This window comes from Glycine max, chromosome 11, assembly GCF_000004515.6.
Source record: "Glycine max cultivar Williams 82 chromosome 11, Glycine_max_v4.0, whole genome shotgun sequence".
Lineage (NCBI taxonomy): Eukaryota > Viridiplantae > Streptophyta > Magnoliopsida > Fabales > Fabaceae > Glycine > Glycine max.
Window position 1 is genome coordinate 16390686 of NC_038247.2, and position 16469 is coordinate 16407154.

The following is a 16469-nucleotide window of genomic DNA, read 5'->3' on the forward strand; positions in this document are numbered from 1 at the left end:
CCCGAACGAGACCTGTAACAGGAAGCTTGCGTTGACTACCCGGACACAAATAATTATAATTTAACTGCAAATGCAAGGTTTTTGCAATCTTACATGAAACCCATAACTTATGCGCTTGAAAGCAAAAAATATTTACACTCTCCATCCTATTATTGAAACTAGTTTTTAGACGATGAAAAAAGTCTACTGTTGCAATTTGCTTTATAAGAGTCGGTATTTTTACAAACTATTATGTGCACCATAATCCAGTAAAAAGAGGAAGTATAAGAAAATTCGACTGCCAAAATCGGAGTTACTGGGCACCACTTAGCGCAGAAAGAATCTATAAAATGCCGACCAACTCAGAAATATCAAACACTCAGCTGGTAACCAACATGGCAACATCCATTGTTCATCTCAATACTGTCATATAAGTGCAGCCAGCATTGCTCCAGGGTCTGTCAATGATTCAGGAGTGCTGGCTATTTGAGCCATTGGAGGTTCTTACATAGGTTATCCCAAAGCAACTGTCATTCGCAGCTGTCTTCTGTCTGCTGGATCTGTTTCAATTCTTGTCTGAACACCATTTATAAATAAAAATGTATAAATAATTACGTTTCAGAGATCAATGCAACATCATTGCTAAGTTCAACTATGAATGCATAGCAAATCTAATAATGTTGACAATCAATTAGCAAAAACAGTTACTCATAGGAAAACTATCTCATGTCTTATCCCTGTCTGCATGCTTAATGAAAAAGAAAAACAGAAATGGCAGTCAAAGAAAATGATCATTTGATGTCTCGAAGTTGGAGCAGATGAAATTGCCTTCTTTCATTATTTTCATAAGATTACTTCAAGAATTGTAGATTAAACTTCTAGCAGGAAACACGATGAAATGTGTAGTTCAACATATATACTTACTAAATCTTAAAGCTTTAAAGGTGGTCCAGAAAGTGATTTCCAATGAGGGAAAAATTCTTCAGCAGATACAGGTATAGGCTGAAGAAACTTATTTAGGACAGCTGGAAGGCAAAGTTTGGCATTGATCTATGAAAGGGCACAGATGAGAATGCTATCACATGTTGAACCCAGGGGTTCATAATTGTTGCATGTAAAAAATTGAACTCTTTTCCCAAACTTTAGAAACTGTGTTTGGCATCGATTCTGGTAGAGGGAAAGAATCCCATCATTTTTCAAGTTGGTAATATAGAACACAGGTTTAAATATATGTACCATATTGTTATCAAACTTGTACGAGAAGTCAAGAACTGCTACATCCCTGCTTGGGTGGTGGAGATCAATGATTTCTAGTGGACATTGTACCAATGCAACCAAAAGAGGATTTTTTTTTTTAAAAATAAAATAGAAAGCAATAGTTCACAGTAACAATGGTTTCTGACCTGTGACTGCGGAGGTATGGTTTCTGGTACCAGTGAGAGCTCCACAGGAGGCACAATATTAAAGCTTGAACAGAGACAAGAGGAGTGAGAGCTCCGCAGGAGGCACAATATTAAAGCTTGAACAGAGACAAGAGGAGAAGTATTATTGTTGCCCAACAAAAGAACCAGACGCCCATGATGAGTCCTCCACTCTGAGCCACAACTTTTTATTATTATTTTCAAGTCTTTTGATTATTAGATTGTTATTGTAAGTTATGCCTACTTTATGGTTATTATTAGGAAGTAAAAATAAACTCTTTAAACACTTTGTTTGACAATTTTTGATGAAATTTCATATTAGACACATTTAAGAGAGTGTCTCTCTTGGTTCTTGTGTGAAACCTTATGTTTTTATCAAAGAATTCTATTCTTTGTGATGAATCATCCTCAATTTATCAATCATTCAAGATTGAGGCGTTGTTATTTCCATCTCCTTTTCTAATTCTTTTGTTTAACTCTATATTATTGTTTCTTCTTCATTTGTTTTATTCACGAGTCTATCTTTCTTTCCTGAATTCTATCTATTATTAATATCTTTTTATTCCTTTTATATATATTATCAAAAAATTAGTGGAAAAAAGAAAGAATGAAAGTGAAAAAAATCCAATTTTCAAATTTGGAGCTTAAATTCTATTAGAATCCAGATTTGAATAATTGAAGTTGTTAGGATTTGAATTTGTTTTCAAATTTGAAGCTAAAATTCTGTTACAATCCAGGCTTGATAATTGAAGTTGTTAGGATTTGAATTTATTTTTCAAATTTGGAGCCAAAATTCTATTACAGTCTAGATTTGGATCTGGCCAATCACTAATTTGCGTTCAAATTTGAATTTTGTGCCAAAAAAGTGCAGAGATAAACAAAAGAGAGTAAAGTAAAAAGTTATGCATTGACAGTTGTTTCCCTTCAAGTTTTCACATACCTATATTTCAAAAAAAAAATTGTGTCGGGTTGGTTATTTACATCTAGTTTAGTTCAATTTTGGGACAATCCGTTTCTTGATTCTGGAGTCCTCTAGTTTGTCTTCTTTGACATTCCTTTTATTATTTTTGCTTGTCTCTTAAATTCCTTATTTTTATCTTGAAGTATTTCTATTCTTGGCTTCTTGAGTTGAGTTTTGATTTGTAACATATTTCACATTGAATACTTCATGATTTTGAGCTTGAAGGTTCTGCTTAAGAGCCGAAGAAGAGCAAGAATGGTAAAAGCCAAGAGTACATATTATAAAAGAAAAAGCCTTAAAAGAGTAATACATGAGTGAACTTAAGTGAAACACTAAATTGAGTAGTGAGGTCCTATTCTGTTTATTACTTGTGCACTAACTTTTCCTTGTAGGTATGACTTCTACAAGTGGAGATGCTACTCCACCATCTCTAAAAATCACAAGGCTCATGACGGAGATGATTAAACTTGTGATCAAATAAGAAGAATGAGTTATGAAAATGAAGAAAGGATGGAGAGAATGAAAAAGGAGAATGCGGAGGATTTGGGAAGAATACACGAGAGTAATTAAACTTTAAGTGTGAGGATTGAAAATATAAAGCAAAGAAGAGAAGACAAATCATCTAATTCTTCTCATGGAGAATATGAGGGGTTTGAAGAGGATGAGGGAGGAAGGAGGAATGAGAGGTATAGGGAGAGAAGAAATCATAGAAGATATGGAAGTAAGCAAAGAGAGGAAGGGATTGAGGGAGTGAAGGTGAAGATCCCTACTTTTAAAGGGATTTACGATCTGGACGTATATCTTGAGTGGGAGATGAAAGTCGAGCAAGTCTTTGTTTGCTACAACTACAATGAAGAGAAGATCAAATTGGCCTCCCTGGAGTTTGAGGGATATGCCTTACTGTGGTGGAACCAAGTGAGGAGTGATGTTGAGAGGATGAAAAGACCTTTGATTTATACTTGGCAAGACATGAACAATGTTTTGAGAGAGAGAGATTTGTGTCGTCCTATTATGGGAGAGACCTTCACAACAAGCCCCAAAGACTAATTCAAGAAAATAGGAGTGTGGATAAGTATTACAAAGAGATAAATATTTTTTTGATTAGGGCTCAAATTGAGAAGTCTCAAGAGGCCACCATGATAAGGTTTCTGTATGGTCTCAACAGAGAGATCCAATCATCAATCATCAAACTATCAAGGGGGAACAACACTTAAAGAGGAAACAAATATACAAGAAATCCTCCTATGACTCTTCAATTGGAAGGATAAGGAGACATTCAAGAAGGAAGGAGGATCTTCATTCAAATCTCATGAGAAAGGTACTGCACTTAGTAAAAATAATTCTAACCCTACTCTCACTTCTTCAAAAACGAGTTATATTAAATGTTATAAGTGTTTGGGAAAGGGTCACATTGCTTCCCAATGTCCTAATAAAAGAACTATGGTTGCTTGGGTAATGGGGATATCACTAGTGCATCTTCTTAGCTCTTCTAGTTTTTCTAGTGAGAGTGGAAGTGGATGTGATGTACAACACCCGAAAGGTGATCTTTTGATGGTTAGGATGTTAGTGGGGAGTGTGTGCAAGGATAGAAATGAAACTCAAATGGAAAACATTTTTCATACTAGGTGCATGGTTATGCGAAAAATATGTTCTTTGATTATTGATGGAGATAGTTGCACTAATGTAGCTAGCCTAAGATTGATTGAGAATGATTGTAGATAGACAAGTTTGATGTTGTCCCTATGGAGGCTAACCATCTTTTACTTGGAAGACCTTGACAGTATGATAGGGATGTTGTCCATAATGGTGTCACAAATAAATTTTCATTTGTACATAAAGGGGAAAAAGTTACCCTCACACCTTTGTCTCCAAGTGAGGTTTTTGAAGATCAAATAAAAATGAGAGTGAAAAGAGACCAAGAGAGAAAAGAAGAGGAAAACAAAACTGATAAAAAGAGAGAAAAACATGAAATGAGAGAAAAGAAAAATAAGAGTGGAGATAAAAAAAAAAGTCACATTGTAAAAAAAATAAAAATCAAGAGGAGAGACAAATACAGAGCTTGTTCATGAGAGAAAAAAAGGTGAAAAGAGTGATGCTAACTAGACAACATATGCATTTACTAATGTCCCAAGATTACTGTTTGTCTTCTATTGCTAGTTCTTTGCCTTTAAATGTGGAAGAATTATTGAAAAAGTATGGGGATGTCTTCCCCAAAGACACCCCTCATGGGTTGTCTCATTTGAGAGGGATAGAACACCAAATTGATCTCATGTCAAGAGTTTCCATACCAAATAGGCCAACATATAGAAGTAATCCAGAAGATTTTGACCCATCTTATATTGACAAAAATCATATTGTAAAAAACAACATAAAAAAAGGTGTAGGTAGAGGGAAGAACTAACCACATTTGTACTGGGGATCGGCATCTTTACAAGGCTAAGTTGGCTGACAGGTGGAGTTCCATTAACAGGACATTGATCAGTTACAAACAAGGCTAAGTTGGCTGACAGGTGGAGTTCCATTAATGGCACTTTGCTCTGTAGCATCGACATCAGTATCCTCAGCCTTTTTTATCATTGCAGACTGAACTCAAAATAGAACAGTCCTTTGGACCCCATGACGACTAAACTGATCAAACAAAACTGTAAAACAAATGACTGCAATAGTATAGCAAAAATACCTGCCGCTTGGGGAATTTAGGCATTTCAGCCAATATATCCATTAGAGATGCACCTTTTTCTACTCAATGCACAATATTCAACAGCTCGTTGCTGTATCTCAACTTCAATGCAACTATCATATCTAAAACATTAGAAAATGATTTAGAAGAACCTATAGCATTATGACAAACCTTAGAGCTATACATAATAAATAAATTGCAGAGTTAAATCTCACTTCTTAAATATTGCCTATATCTGATTCTGTAGCTCAGGCTCTGCTGGTTGAGTGTGCATAAGAATTTTAGCATATTTTGAGAGAAGAATAGGAATGGTAAAAGTCCTGAAAATAATGCCTGTCTCATAAGGTATCCAGGCTAAATGGAGTCCAGCTACGAATAATTTGAGGGAAATGGTCTGATTCCCCTTACGATACAGTAGGAAGCTTCTCATGTATAATGTTAAATATTACCTTTGGACTACATCCAGGTTGTCTAACTAGAAGGTGTCCAAACTCCCCAAGGATATATTCACTAACCTGTCGAAGTGTATGAAGATGAGAAATAGATATTAACTTCATACTGGATTAAAATCAGACCTCAGGCTATGTCCCAGTGATTTGATAAAATAAAAAATGATTTAGTGACAGTAAATATGACAATACAAAGGAAAGTTCATGAATAAACAGAAAAAAAATAACATTCAATCTAACTACCTAGTTCTCTAGCACTGTCCTCTCTCTAACAGTAATTTTAGTTTTACTACCAGAAAATTCGAACTGAATGAAGGAAAATATTCTAGAGAGATTTGGACGGACATAACAAACTGCTAATCAAATCTCACAATGGAACTCATAACGAATACTCTCGTAAGCTATTAGGTGAAGACAAATGAATAGTTCTATACCAACATGCCCTTTCATTAATAGTGCTTTGGGCTTGAAGTGGAGACAATGCACAGCCCACCTAAGTTGTGAAATGCAACATTTATTTATATTTAGTAGAACAGAGGAGATATGAATCAAACTCTTGACCATTTGATCCTAGACATCTCTTTCACAAAGATTAAGCAATTCGGTGAAAACTAACAAGTGTTCTAACAGCCCATCCCTTTCCAATGAAGGCAGGTGAGCTAAACAGAATTAAACAAGAAATACTTTTTCTCATATTTTTGCCTCCTCATGAACATTTAAGTCATCTTTCTTTAACATGAGTAAATGCCTCCCATGAACATTCTACAATTTAGAAACCACCATCACTAAATGATACGTTAAGTCATAAACAGATAAATCTTATGCAGTATCTACTAATGCCAATTGAAAAGCATTGAATGATCATCGTCTTAACCATTGTTTCATGTATAGCAGGTTTGTCAAGATACTCTCGAGCTTTTGCTGCAGTGTAGGGCTGATCAAAGACATAAAAAGTGGCTTCCAGCAATCTGTATACAAACAAGGAACAAGTACAATACTTGCTACAAATTTCAAACTCACCTGTAGGTCTTCATTGTTTGTAACAAATTGCACCACACAAAACCAAATGTCATCACTAATAAATTCTCCAGCCTTGTCAATTAACTGAAGAATAACATCAACATACCTGTAAAATAAAAATGGTAAGGCATCAATATCAATATATAAATAACAACAATAAGTCTGCTTCATGATGGCTTGGGAATTATTTAACTACAGGTCTATTCTGTCAAATGCTGCACAAAGTTTACATTTCCTGTCATCAGAAATGTTCAGAAATCAATGATTTATAGTTCATGTTCAAAATGGAAACAAACTAGTTCAGGTAATCGGTCTTTCACAAAAGTTTAAATTCTTCCATACATTTTGGCCCTAGGAATCTTAGTGTTAACATGCTTTTCAACAAGAGATTTTATTGAGAAAAGAAAAAAGGTGCAAAAACTGAGCACAGAGCATCCTCTGGGAAAAAAAAAAACGACTCATTCCTTCTGTTTATTTCTTTTGATTAGAAAAAATACCCAATCACACAGTGACGCTGCTAGAAACCAAAACATTGGGCATGCTCTTCCAACAAAGATTTAGAAATACATCAGTAGTTTGAAACATAATTAAATACCTAAAGTAGTCACCCCATTGTCCTTGGTTCATTAGATTTAGATGTTATATAATAGTCAATAACTCTTATAAGAGTATACTTACTCTGTTACTCGATGTAGTTTTATTTTTCTATCAGCTTGCTGTTAAGTCTAACTATGGTGCTGACCAAAAAAAAAAACAGTCTAACTATGGTCAGTAGTTAGTCTGTTAAGTAGGACAATCAGCATTCAGCAATCAGTATGTTTCACTTGAAGTTAGCCCAGAAAGTAACTGTTACTGCTTGCAATTTGCAAAGCATTTTACTGAATTTGGTGAAACTATAAAGCATTGGCCTTCTCGTAAACTGAAAACAACACAAAAGTGCAGTGACAGACAAATACTAACTCTGAGGCATCACCAATAAAATTTTCCAGAGTTTTAGGAACCAATGACAGGCTCACCAAACAATTCTAGCAGTCAACATCAACTACACCAAGTATCCGTTTGGGTAAACAACTTAATCAAACACTTACTGAATAAATACGTACTTATCATGCAAACGCTTGTATCTAAGTTGTTTTTATAATCTGTATAAATGTGGTTAATAACTTAAGGACATATTAGGAGCTATTTTCGTAAGCTTGTGTCATAAGTTCAAATAAGTTGTAAATAAACTATTCCAAACGGACCCTAACACCCAAGCACAAAGTGTTATAGTAAATAATTAATACTTGCATTCATATCAAGTTGAAGTTAAGCAGCCAAAGAGACACGAGAAGCAGATATTCAACCAATCATGGACCTAACAGTATACTCAACAGACACCTGAAACTGAAAGGATGAGAAAAAATGCTGATCTGTCCGCACACTCCACAATACACAAGTTACCACTAGGGCATTTGTTACACAGATACATACATACACGTCATTGTTCATCAAACAGTAACTTACGATTCAAGTCACTTATACATGTTACGAACAATGCAAAACAAATTATAACAATAATTTCCCGCGCGAACGACAACACACATTGACGTCACAAACTGGGAAACTCATTGCGGGAAAAATCAAACGCAAGTTTCTTGAAATAAAAAAAATGAGGAAGAGAAACCCTAACCTTCTCGGTTTTGAAGCGCTTTCGGATGTTGCCAAGTTCCTTGTCGACGCGGAGCCTCACCTGTTCCTTGTTCTGACAATTGCGGATGTCGCTGACGAAGACGGAGAGACCTCTCATTCCGGACAACGCCATCGCCGGTCAGAGCCTCCGCCGCGAGGGAGCGGAGCGCCGCCCTATCTCTCTTCTCAGGCCGCAGAAGGATCCGGCAACGCAATTCGAGTTCGATGAGATTCAGATTCAGCTCCGATTCATAACGGAAAATGCGCAGAGAGAGTGAGAGGGAAAGAAGAGAACGAGAGAGAGAAAATGGAGCGAGTGAGAAATGAGAATCAAAAACTGGAAAACCCGCCGGCGGTACGGTGCGGTGCTGGAGTGAACCATGCTAACCGATTGTGACACCGGCAATTTTGCCTCGTCATCGTTATTATCCCTCACCTAATGTTTTTATGGTTTTTTTATTTATTTTTAATAGGGCCGGTACAAAATAATGCTTTTATTTTTTACTATTATTTTTTTCTGATTATCATGTTTCGTTTTCTCTCTCGTTCGAGTCAAGGAGATATCTTGCCTTGATCAAAGTCAAGAAAAACTACACGAATGTAAATCCAATCTCAATTTCAATCAATCTCTGTATAACACAAAATGTTCTTATTGTAGCACACTTTATATTTCTATTGTTAGAGTTTTTTTTAAGGAATATTTTTTAAAATTTGATTAATATAATGAGTTAGGTTTTGAAAGTGATAGTAAAACATAATAAAAATATGAAAAAATGGATATATATACTGATATATTTTAATTAATTTGTGTCATTTTGAATATATGTTGATCAATTTATGCTTTTATTTTATTTTTTTTGTAATAATATTTGAGGCTAAAGAAGTATATATCATTTTAAGTCACATGTCAATCAAGTTATATACAATTATGAATATTAGATAATCAATTGAATCATTGTCTAGATCACGTTATCAGAATAAATGACATCAAACACTTTAATCTTGTCATATCAATGTTACTAATATAATTGATTAGGATACATACCTGAATATCTTGAGATAATAATTACATTGATTACAAAAAATCATCCCTAAAATATCACTTTCCAATTAAATTTAATAAAAAATATATAACCTAACACTTATCAAGATGTCAGACAAATTCACTTTCTCACCTGAATGTGCAGCATAATACGATTATATATACTTAGTCAAAACATTTTGTAAAAAACAAAGAAAAAAAGATAAAAGCAGATTGGTGGATGGCATTTTTTTTTAATTTCCTTTTTTTATGTGAATGAAGGCTATTTCAACAAGTGGGGCCTTCTTTGCCTCGGGAGATGCTTCAACGAGGCATTCCAATTCTCCAATTATTCTGATATGATTATGAATTATTATAACAATAATCAATATGATTGATCAGAGTTTTCAAGGTTAAAGAAACAAACCTCAGTCAAGAAGGAAAAAACGCGATTGGCAAGAGACGCAATAAAAAAAATTTGTAAACGTCGCCTGAGAGATTCGAACTCTCGCGGGGAAACCCCATGTACTTAGCAGGCACACGCCTTAACCACTCGGCCAAAGCGACGTTGTTGATGCATAACTGAAAGTTATAATCATATCGTTTTTAGCTCGGCAAAACAAGAAAGTTATAATGGTAGTAATTCTATAAAAGATATTGACAAATATTTCTTATAGATTTTATTTTCACATCTATAATTATTCGTAATTGTTAAGAAAATCATTAATTTTTAATTAAAAGTGGATATCTTTGATTTTTATGACTGAGTATAAAAATGAAGGCTAGAATCGAGTATTTTAATCCTAGGATAAAGAAAAAGAAAAACGCACGTGCATGCCAACATGCATAATTGAGCTAGTGTCACAACAACTATATATTCACGACAAAACAAAATGTAAAATTGAACTGTTCACAACATGGGATGGTTGGCAAAGAGTATCGTCTAAACATATAAAATTATGCCTCTTATAGGTAATTATATGAATATAATTATGACGGTGTCACTAAACATGCACTCTTGATTGCTATTTAGAATATTCATTCAAAAGAGCATAGTATTGAGCAACAATTTTGGAAGCAGTTTTCAGAAATGTCAACAAAATCAGTTTTTTATCCTCTTTACAAAGGGGTGTTTTATAGAAACTTAAGGACCTAAAGCTAAATTATTAGGGAGATTTTGTAATATAAATAATTAAATACATTAATCTTTTAATTTTACAAAGTCATGGATTAATTGGATAAGCACCAAAACCAATACTCAATCCTTTAGTCTCCTATACTTAAGCAAAAAGAGACTTAAAGTCGGTCGGATAACCATGAGAACGGTACAACTTTAAACTTATTTTAATTAAAATTAATTTTACAAAATTAAAATCAAGTTTACAAAATCAATTTTAAAGTCAAAATTACATAATACTCGCTATAATTTAAAATTTCTTCTAAATTCACACGACATTCCTGAATGTTAGAAGATTAGTTTTAATCCAGCCAGAATATTCAATTATCTGACCAAATTCATGTAAGATAGGATAAGGTATCGCAATGTAAAATTCTGACATTTTTTTTATTAGTACTATATTACTTCTACTATTGTAGATTTGTGACCCACTTAGTCCGATGAACATGGTAGTGGAAAAGTTGTTATCATTTCTTAAGCATCGCTATTATTGAGTTTTGCTAACAAATGTCATGAGAACACTGATTACATATTAGATATACTCTATTAAATAATTATAATTAGTAGTAAACATTAAATAATTAAATAACTATTAAAATATCCAAAAGTCGAAAAAATCTTAGATGAATAGACAGAGTACCGGAATAATCCCAGATGACAACAATAAGGAAAATTAGTATTTAGTAACAAAAAATATCCATAGTATAAATTAATGACAATTATTTAGAACACATGGCTTAAGGTCAAACAGAATGATACAACTTACAGCTGATCTGGAAAGACAACAAAGCAATGAATCGAGAGATCCCTAAAAACACAGAAAAAACGTCTTCCCTAGTATATAAAGTGCCTCAACATCATGTTTAGCAGCGCATGGTCTCTACATTAAAATTACATAGCAGCACAGATTGCCCTATATATAAATTCCTACTTCTCCAGGAACATACACCAAGGCATTGGGGCTTATGTGGGCTATATTGCCTACTGGCTAACGAAACCAAAAGGAGGAAAATTTGCGATTTTATATAAAACCAACCAGTAAAATATGGCAGAACACTTGGGCAAGAACACCCCTTCTCAAAGGTAGCACATCACCATCACTGTAAAAGCTTAACTTGCGAGGGGTTTTGCAATGACTTTCTTAACGGCTTCAGCATATGTCCTGTGCTGATATGTCAGAGTGGATTCAAGCAGGTCCCAAAGTGAAGTCTTAGGATTCCATCCTGAGAGGAGAAGCAATGACCATTAACAAGAAAAGTAAGTTACAATCTTAAGGGGTCAAATATGGTTAAATTAACGACTGAGTAAACCTACCAAGCTGCTTGTTTATTATGGTCATGTCAGGGATTCTCTTGTCACTGTCATCATATCCCTCACCATAAAATTCTTTTGAGCTCACATCAATGGTAGGTGTTTCAGCAGTTTGTTCTCCACTTACCTTTGAGTAAACCTGTATATAGAAAATAATGGAATAACAATTGATTCATGAATTCCCATAACAACATGCCTAAATTCTAACAGTAGTCACATAACAATAAAAAGTTGATCATTCCACCTGAATCATTATTTCAGCAAGCTGCCTAACAGTGACCTCATTGTTAGGGTTGCCCACATTAAATATGTGGCCATTGGCCCTGGCAGGGTTTTCCTGTTAACAGGTCATAACACTCAGTGGACCAGCTGACAACAACAATAATTGAACATGAAAAAATATCACATGAATCTGTATTTAAAACACAAACAGTCCCAAAAATAAAGATAGGACATTAGAACGTACAATCATCAACAAGACAGCTTCAATAGCATCTTTAATGTAAATGAAGGTTCTCTGGGACTGGCCACCGTCCACAAGCTTGAGGGGCTCTCCTCGGAGAAGATTCTGCAGACAAAGGAAAACAGAAAATTTGAACAAATTTTCAAAACTCCGGCTAAAATATCAACAAACTTCAACAAAAAGCAATAGCAAAAGTAAGTAACTGACATTGCTAAAGCAAGCAAGAACCCGAGGAACACCCTCACTTGGACCATCAATCCCAGGAATGAAATCCATTCGAGGTCCAATCCAGTTAAATGGCCTTACAATTGTGAACTCCAAGCCATTTTCAGCACCCTCAGCTGCCGATGATCACACACTAGTAAGAATTATCAAAATTGAAAGAAAAAAACATACACCAAAACAAAAAATACAAATCAACTCACCAAAAATCAGCCTCTCAATCAACTGTTTTGCACATGCATAAGACCACCTCTGCTTCTCGATAGAACCAAAAATGCAAGGAGATTCGTCTTCTTTAAGAACATAGTATGCCGGATCCTAACAAAACATTGCAAACAAAACAACACATCTCAGCTCAATCTCATCACAAGAAAGAAACAACAACCAACCCAACCAACCCTTGCTCCCAATACAAAACCAGAAAAATTAGATAGCGACAAATGATTGCAAAATTGAAAAAAATCCAACCCAAAACTGATCCTGAAGAAGGAAGAACCAGAAAGAGTAACTCATGAAAATTCACAACACCTAATTAACAACCCAAACGAAAATGAAAATCGCACACAACCAACATCTGCCAATAAGGAATGCAACCACAAAATAAATACAACGCCAAATTCATCAAAAAGAACAAAATCACAACACGTCCACCTCCTCTAACTAAAATCCAAACGCAAGTGAAAAAAAGTCCAAAGTCAACATCGTTCAATAACAAGGCAATTATTAATCACACTAATCACAACCTAAATCCAAATCCAATTAGCCACATGACGCCACAAAATCCACGTCACCGACAAATTCCAAAACCAACGCAAAACGCAAAAGCACAACTCACAAAGCACAGATCTAAAACGCTCTTCAAAAGAAAACGGTTCGATAATAAAATTCAAAAGAAAGGTTACCTTGCGAAGAGGACTATCTTTAGGGAGAAAGGCTCCAATCGTTTTCCCGTACACTTCGCAAGTGGAGAAATGGATAAGGCGCTTGTTGTTCTCGGAACAGTATTTCACCTACAAAGCACAAAACGACGTCGCATAGAACTCAAACCCTCAAGATTCAGCGTTTCACATTTTCAATTTGAACAGGTGGTTAGTTAGTTACCACGGGGAGCGCGTCGATGAAATTGCTGTAAATGGTGTCGAGAGGGCGAGTGTTGTAATCCGCGGGAGTGCAAATCGCAGCCAGATTAATAGTCTGAAAGAGAGAGACACCAAGTGAGGTAGAGTAAATGAATAATAAAACAAAAAATGAAAGATAGGGAGTAAAGAGAATAAAAAGAAAAGAAAGAGAAATGATGTTATTATTACGAGATCTGCCATCTTGATGAGGCCTTCGAGGCGAGAGTCGTGTTTGATGTTGAGGCGGTGGAAGGTGATGCGGCCAGCCCAAGGGAGGGGGGAATCGGCGGGATCCAGGAGGTGTTTGATCTTGTCGCTGTAGACGTCGAGGGCGAGGACGGTGTGAGGGGTTTCGGACATGAGCTTCTCGCAGAGGTGCGACCCGATGAACCCGCCAGCGCCGATCATGCAGATCGTAAGTGGCTTGATGGGGTTACCATCCAGATCCACTCGCGCCATTGTGATTGTGAAAGAAGAAGAAGAAGAAGAAGAAGAAGAAGGAATGTATGAGAATGAATTGGTGATGGTGGCGGTGAATTTTAACGGGAGTGAGCGAGTGATAATATATAGAAAGAATGGAATTGAAGCCAAGAAGAGTGGTAATGGTAATTATTTAATTAAATAATTATTTATTTATTAATTTAACAAGAACGTGTATTTCTTTTTCCTACTGTGACACCCGCCTCCCATACGTTCCTTTTCGTACATTAGTACTTACTCAGAACCAGTCTCCACGCGCCTTTTTGTGCTTTACTGTCTACTCGCTCCGCATGCCTCCCGCGATTATTTATTTTCTTTAAATTACTTAAGACTGCTAAGTAAAAAAACTAAATTATAATTTTAAATACACCAAGTAAACTCACACTCCTTTATTTGTAAATAAATTAATAAATCATTAATACACTTATTTTATTTAGTTAAATATATTATTACTTTTTATATATCATTAGTCAAGAGTTACTAATTTTTTTTAAATTAACAAAATTTTAGAATTAAAAAATATTTAATATATAAATATTTTTTAATTTTATTTTATATCATTTATATGTTTTTATTTTGAATATTTTACATATTTTATTTTTATTTTAGCAATTTGAAATTTATAATTAAAAATTAATATGTAAATTACTTATATAATTTTTTAAAAATTAATTTTAATATACAAATTATTTTAATCTAATTATTGATGTAGAATTAAAAATATTTATTTATTAATTTTTTTATTTATAAACTTTTATAATTTTTATAAAATAACTCATGACTTATTACACATAAAAAATAATATTAATATAATTAATCGAATAAAGCAAGTATTTAATTGTATTGTCTACTAATAATTTTACGTAAATAATTTGTATATTAAAATCAATTTATAAAATATTAGGTAAATAATTTACATATTAATTTATGAAATTTAATTATAAATTAATAAAATAAAATAAAAATATACAAATGATGTAAAATAATATTAAAAAGATTTATATATTAAATATTTTTTAATTTATAAATTTAGATAATTTGAAGAAAAAAATAATAATTCTTGACTAATGATACATAAAAAATAATGCTAATATAAATAATTAAACAAGCAAGTATTTTAATGATTTATTGTTTATTTTATGAATAAAGGATCATGGATTCAATTGCTATTAAGATACTTTTTATTTTTTGTTTTATTTAATTTTTTTCACATAAGCCTCATGTGAATAAGTCAAGTGATGAAAGGATAAGATTATTTATTTTGGAAAACAGAAGATTAAATGTCTTGATTTAAAAATAGAGATACCGAAATTTAGAATTTGAGATTATAGAGAGACCAAAATTACAATTTAGTAAAAAAATAGTTACTTAATTTTTTATTAGACACACAATTTTTTTCCTTTATGCTTGCCTCCCGGTCTCATGAGGCCACAATAATTGATAGATAATAGAGTAATTTCATAGTATATTTCTTATAAATGTTAGTAAATAGGTAATAGGTAAGCTGGTACTTGGTATATATGGCTAATAATGTATCCAACTAACTAGAAATTAGTTTGAAATTGGACTAACTTGGTGGTACGATCATAATGGTGCAAAGCAGGATTCACCTAAAGGTAATGTAACTAAAGTTTTTTAAGTTCATTGGAATTTGTCATTCATTTTAAAGAGAAAAAGAAGCTATATATATATATAAGTAAAAATATTATACATATAACTCTCGTATTTAAAATAAAAAAAAAATCTCAATTTTACTTTAAGACTTACTATTGAGTCAATCCTAATGGCTTGACCAAAAATTCCACTAACTAGAAAAAAAATGCATCTTAGGTGGTTCGGGACGAGTCAAAGAAATAAGTTAAGGTGGTTATACATGCAACCCAACCCAAAAAATTTGGCTTACCATAAGTTAATTAGGCTCAATTCATTAGTCTAGTTCCTTCCACCAAATTATCCCAATTCCTTCCTAGTCAAATCTAATTCTAAAACCAACTCACAAAACACAAAGACACAAATCCTAAGCCTAAAGCTAGAAAATAAGAATCTTAAGAGTGTTGGCCTCTACGATGCCCTATGCGTCACCCCGCGCATGCTGTCAGAGCTACCTAGCTTCGAGGTTTTCCCAATGGAGGAACAAAGACTTCTCCCATTCAAGAGAAACCGAAATGTTGTCGTCCTTTATCATCCTCACCAGGTTCATAAATATGCTCTCCAACGACCTCCCTACATCCGCCATTACCAATAAAGCATCGTTCTTTCTTTCATTGTTATCATCTTTGTGATTGTCAATGCGACCTCTTGTCAACAAAGCCTTTGCTGGTAGAGTGGAGAGGGTAAAAGCAATTTGTAGGGCAAGAAGTGGGAGTGAGGCAGAAACGAAGGGAAAAGGGTGTAGAGGGAAAAGGGAAAATGATGGAGTGAAGAAGTAGAAAACGATCAACATTTTTGTGTCACGACTTCGGTTACTTCCCTTCCTCCCCTGCTTGGGAGAAACAA

General features: G+C 34.0%; 1 protein-coding gene, 1 long non-coding RNA gene and 1 other non-coding gene across 17 annotated transcripts; all 3 read right to left on the bottom strand.

The window, feature by feature from the left end:
* Positions 1 to 31: 31 nt before the first annotated feature.
* Positions 32 to 8766, bottom strand: LOC102660796 (uncharacterized). 15 transcript variants are annotated; one of them, XR_005887281.1, is made up of 8 exons: positions 8183 to 8660; positions 6365 to 6616; positions 5491 to 5556; positions 5257 to 5361; positions 5042 to 5163; positions 4764 to 4898; positions 1383 to 1573; positions 32 to 555 (listed from the first exon to the last, which is right to left on the bottom strand). It is a non-coding gene; the product is annotated as an uncharacterized lncRNA (long non-coding RNA). The 15 variants fall into 15 exon arrangements; XR_005887277.1 differs by having other exon boundaries at positions 5491 to 6616; positions 8183 to 8666; XR_416790.4 differs by having other exon boundaries at positions 1383 to 1446; positions 5491 to 6616; positions 8183 to 8661.
* A 921-nt stretch (positions 8767 to 9687) lies between these two features.
* On the bottom strand, positions 9688 to 9769 carry TRNAS-GCU (transfer RNA serine (anticodon GCU)). The gene has a single exon. It is a non-coding gene; the product is annotated as a tRNA-Ser (tRNA).
* A 1289-nt stretch (positions 9770 to 11058) lies between these two features.
* LOC100811095 (UDP-D-apiose/UDP-D-xylose synthase 2) lies at positions 11059 to 14077 on the bottom strand. Its single transcript, XM_003538113.3, has 9 exons — positions 13683 to 14077; positions 13477 to 13569; positions 13278 to 13385; positions 12579 to 12693; positions 12361 to 12494; positions 12157 to 12258; positions 11935 to 12027; positions 11694 to 11829; positions 11059 to 11602 (listed from the first exon to the last, which is right to left on the bottom strand). Exons 1-9 carry the CDS (start codon positions 13950 to 13952, stop codon positions 11490 to 11492), a joined length of 1164 nt encoding a protein of 387 aa, XP_003538161.1. The 5' UTR covers positions 13953 to 14077; the 3' UTR covers positions 11059 to 11489.
* Between the last annotated feature and the right edge of the window lie 2392 nt (positions 14078 to 16469).

What these genes read in the sequence shown, in the direction of transcription:
- LOC100811095 (XM_003538113.3), bottom strand. Translation starts at nt 13,952, where the DNA reads ATGGCGCGAGTGGATCTGGATGGTAACCCCATCAAGCCACTTACGATC. An exon ending in TTCTTGCTTGCTTTAGCAAT is followed by an intron (nt 12,259 to 12,360) that starts GTCAGTTACTTA and finishes CTTTGTCTGCAG; the next exon opens with AATCTTCTCCGAGGAGAGCC. An exon ending in AAGCTGTCTTGTTGATGATT is followed by an intron (nt 12,028 to 12,156) that starts GTACGTTCTAAT and finishes ACCTGTTAACAG; the next exon opens with GAAAACCCTGCCAGGGCCAA.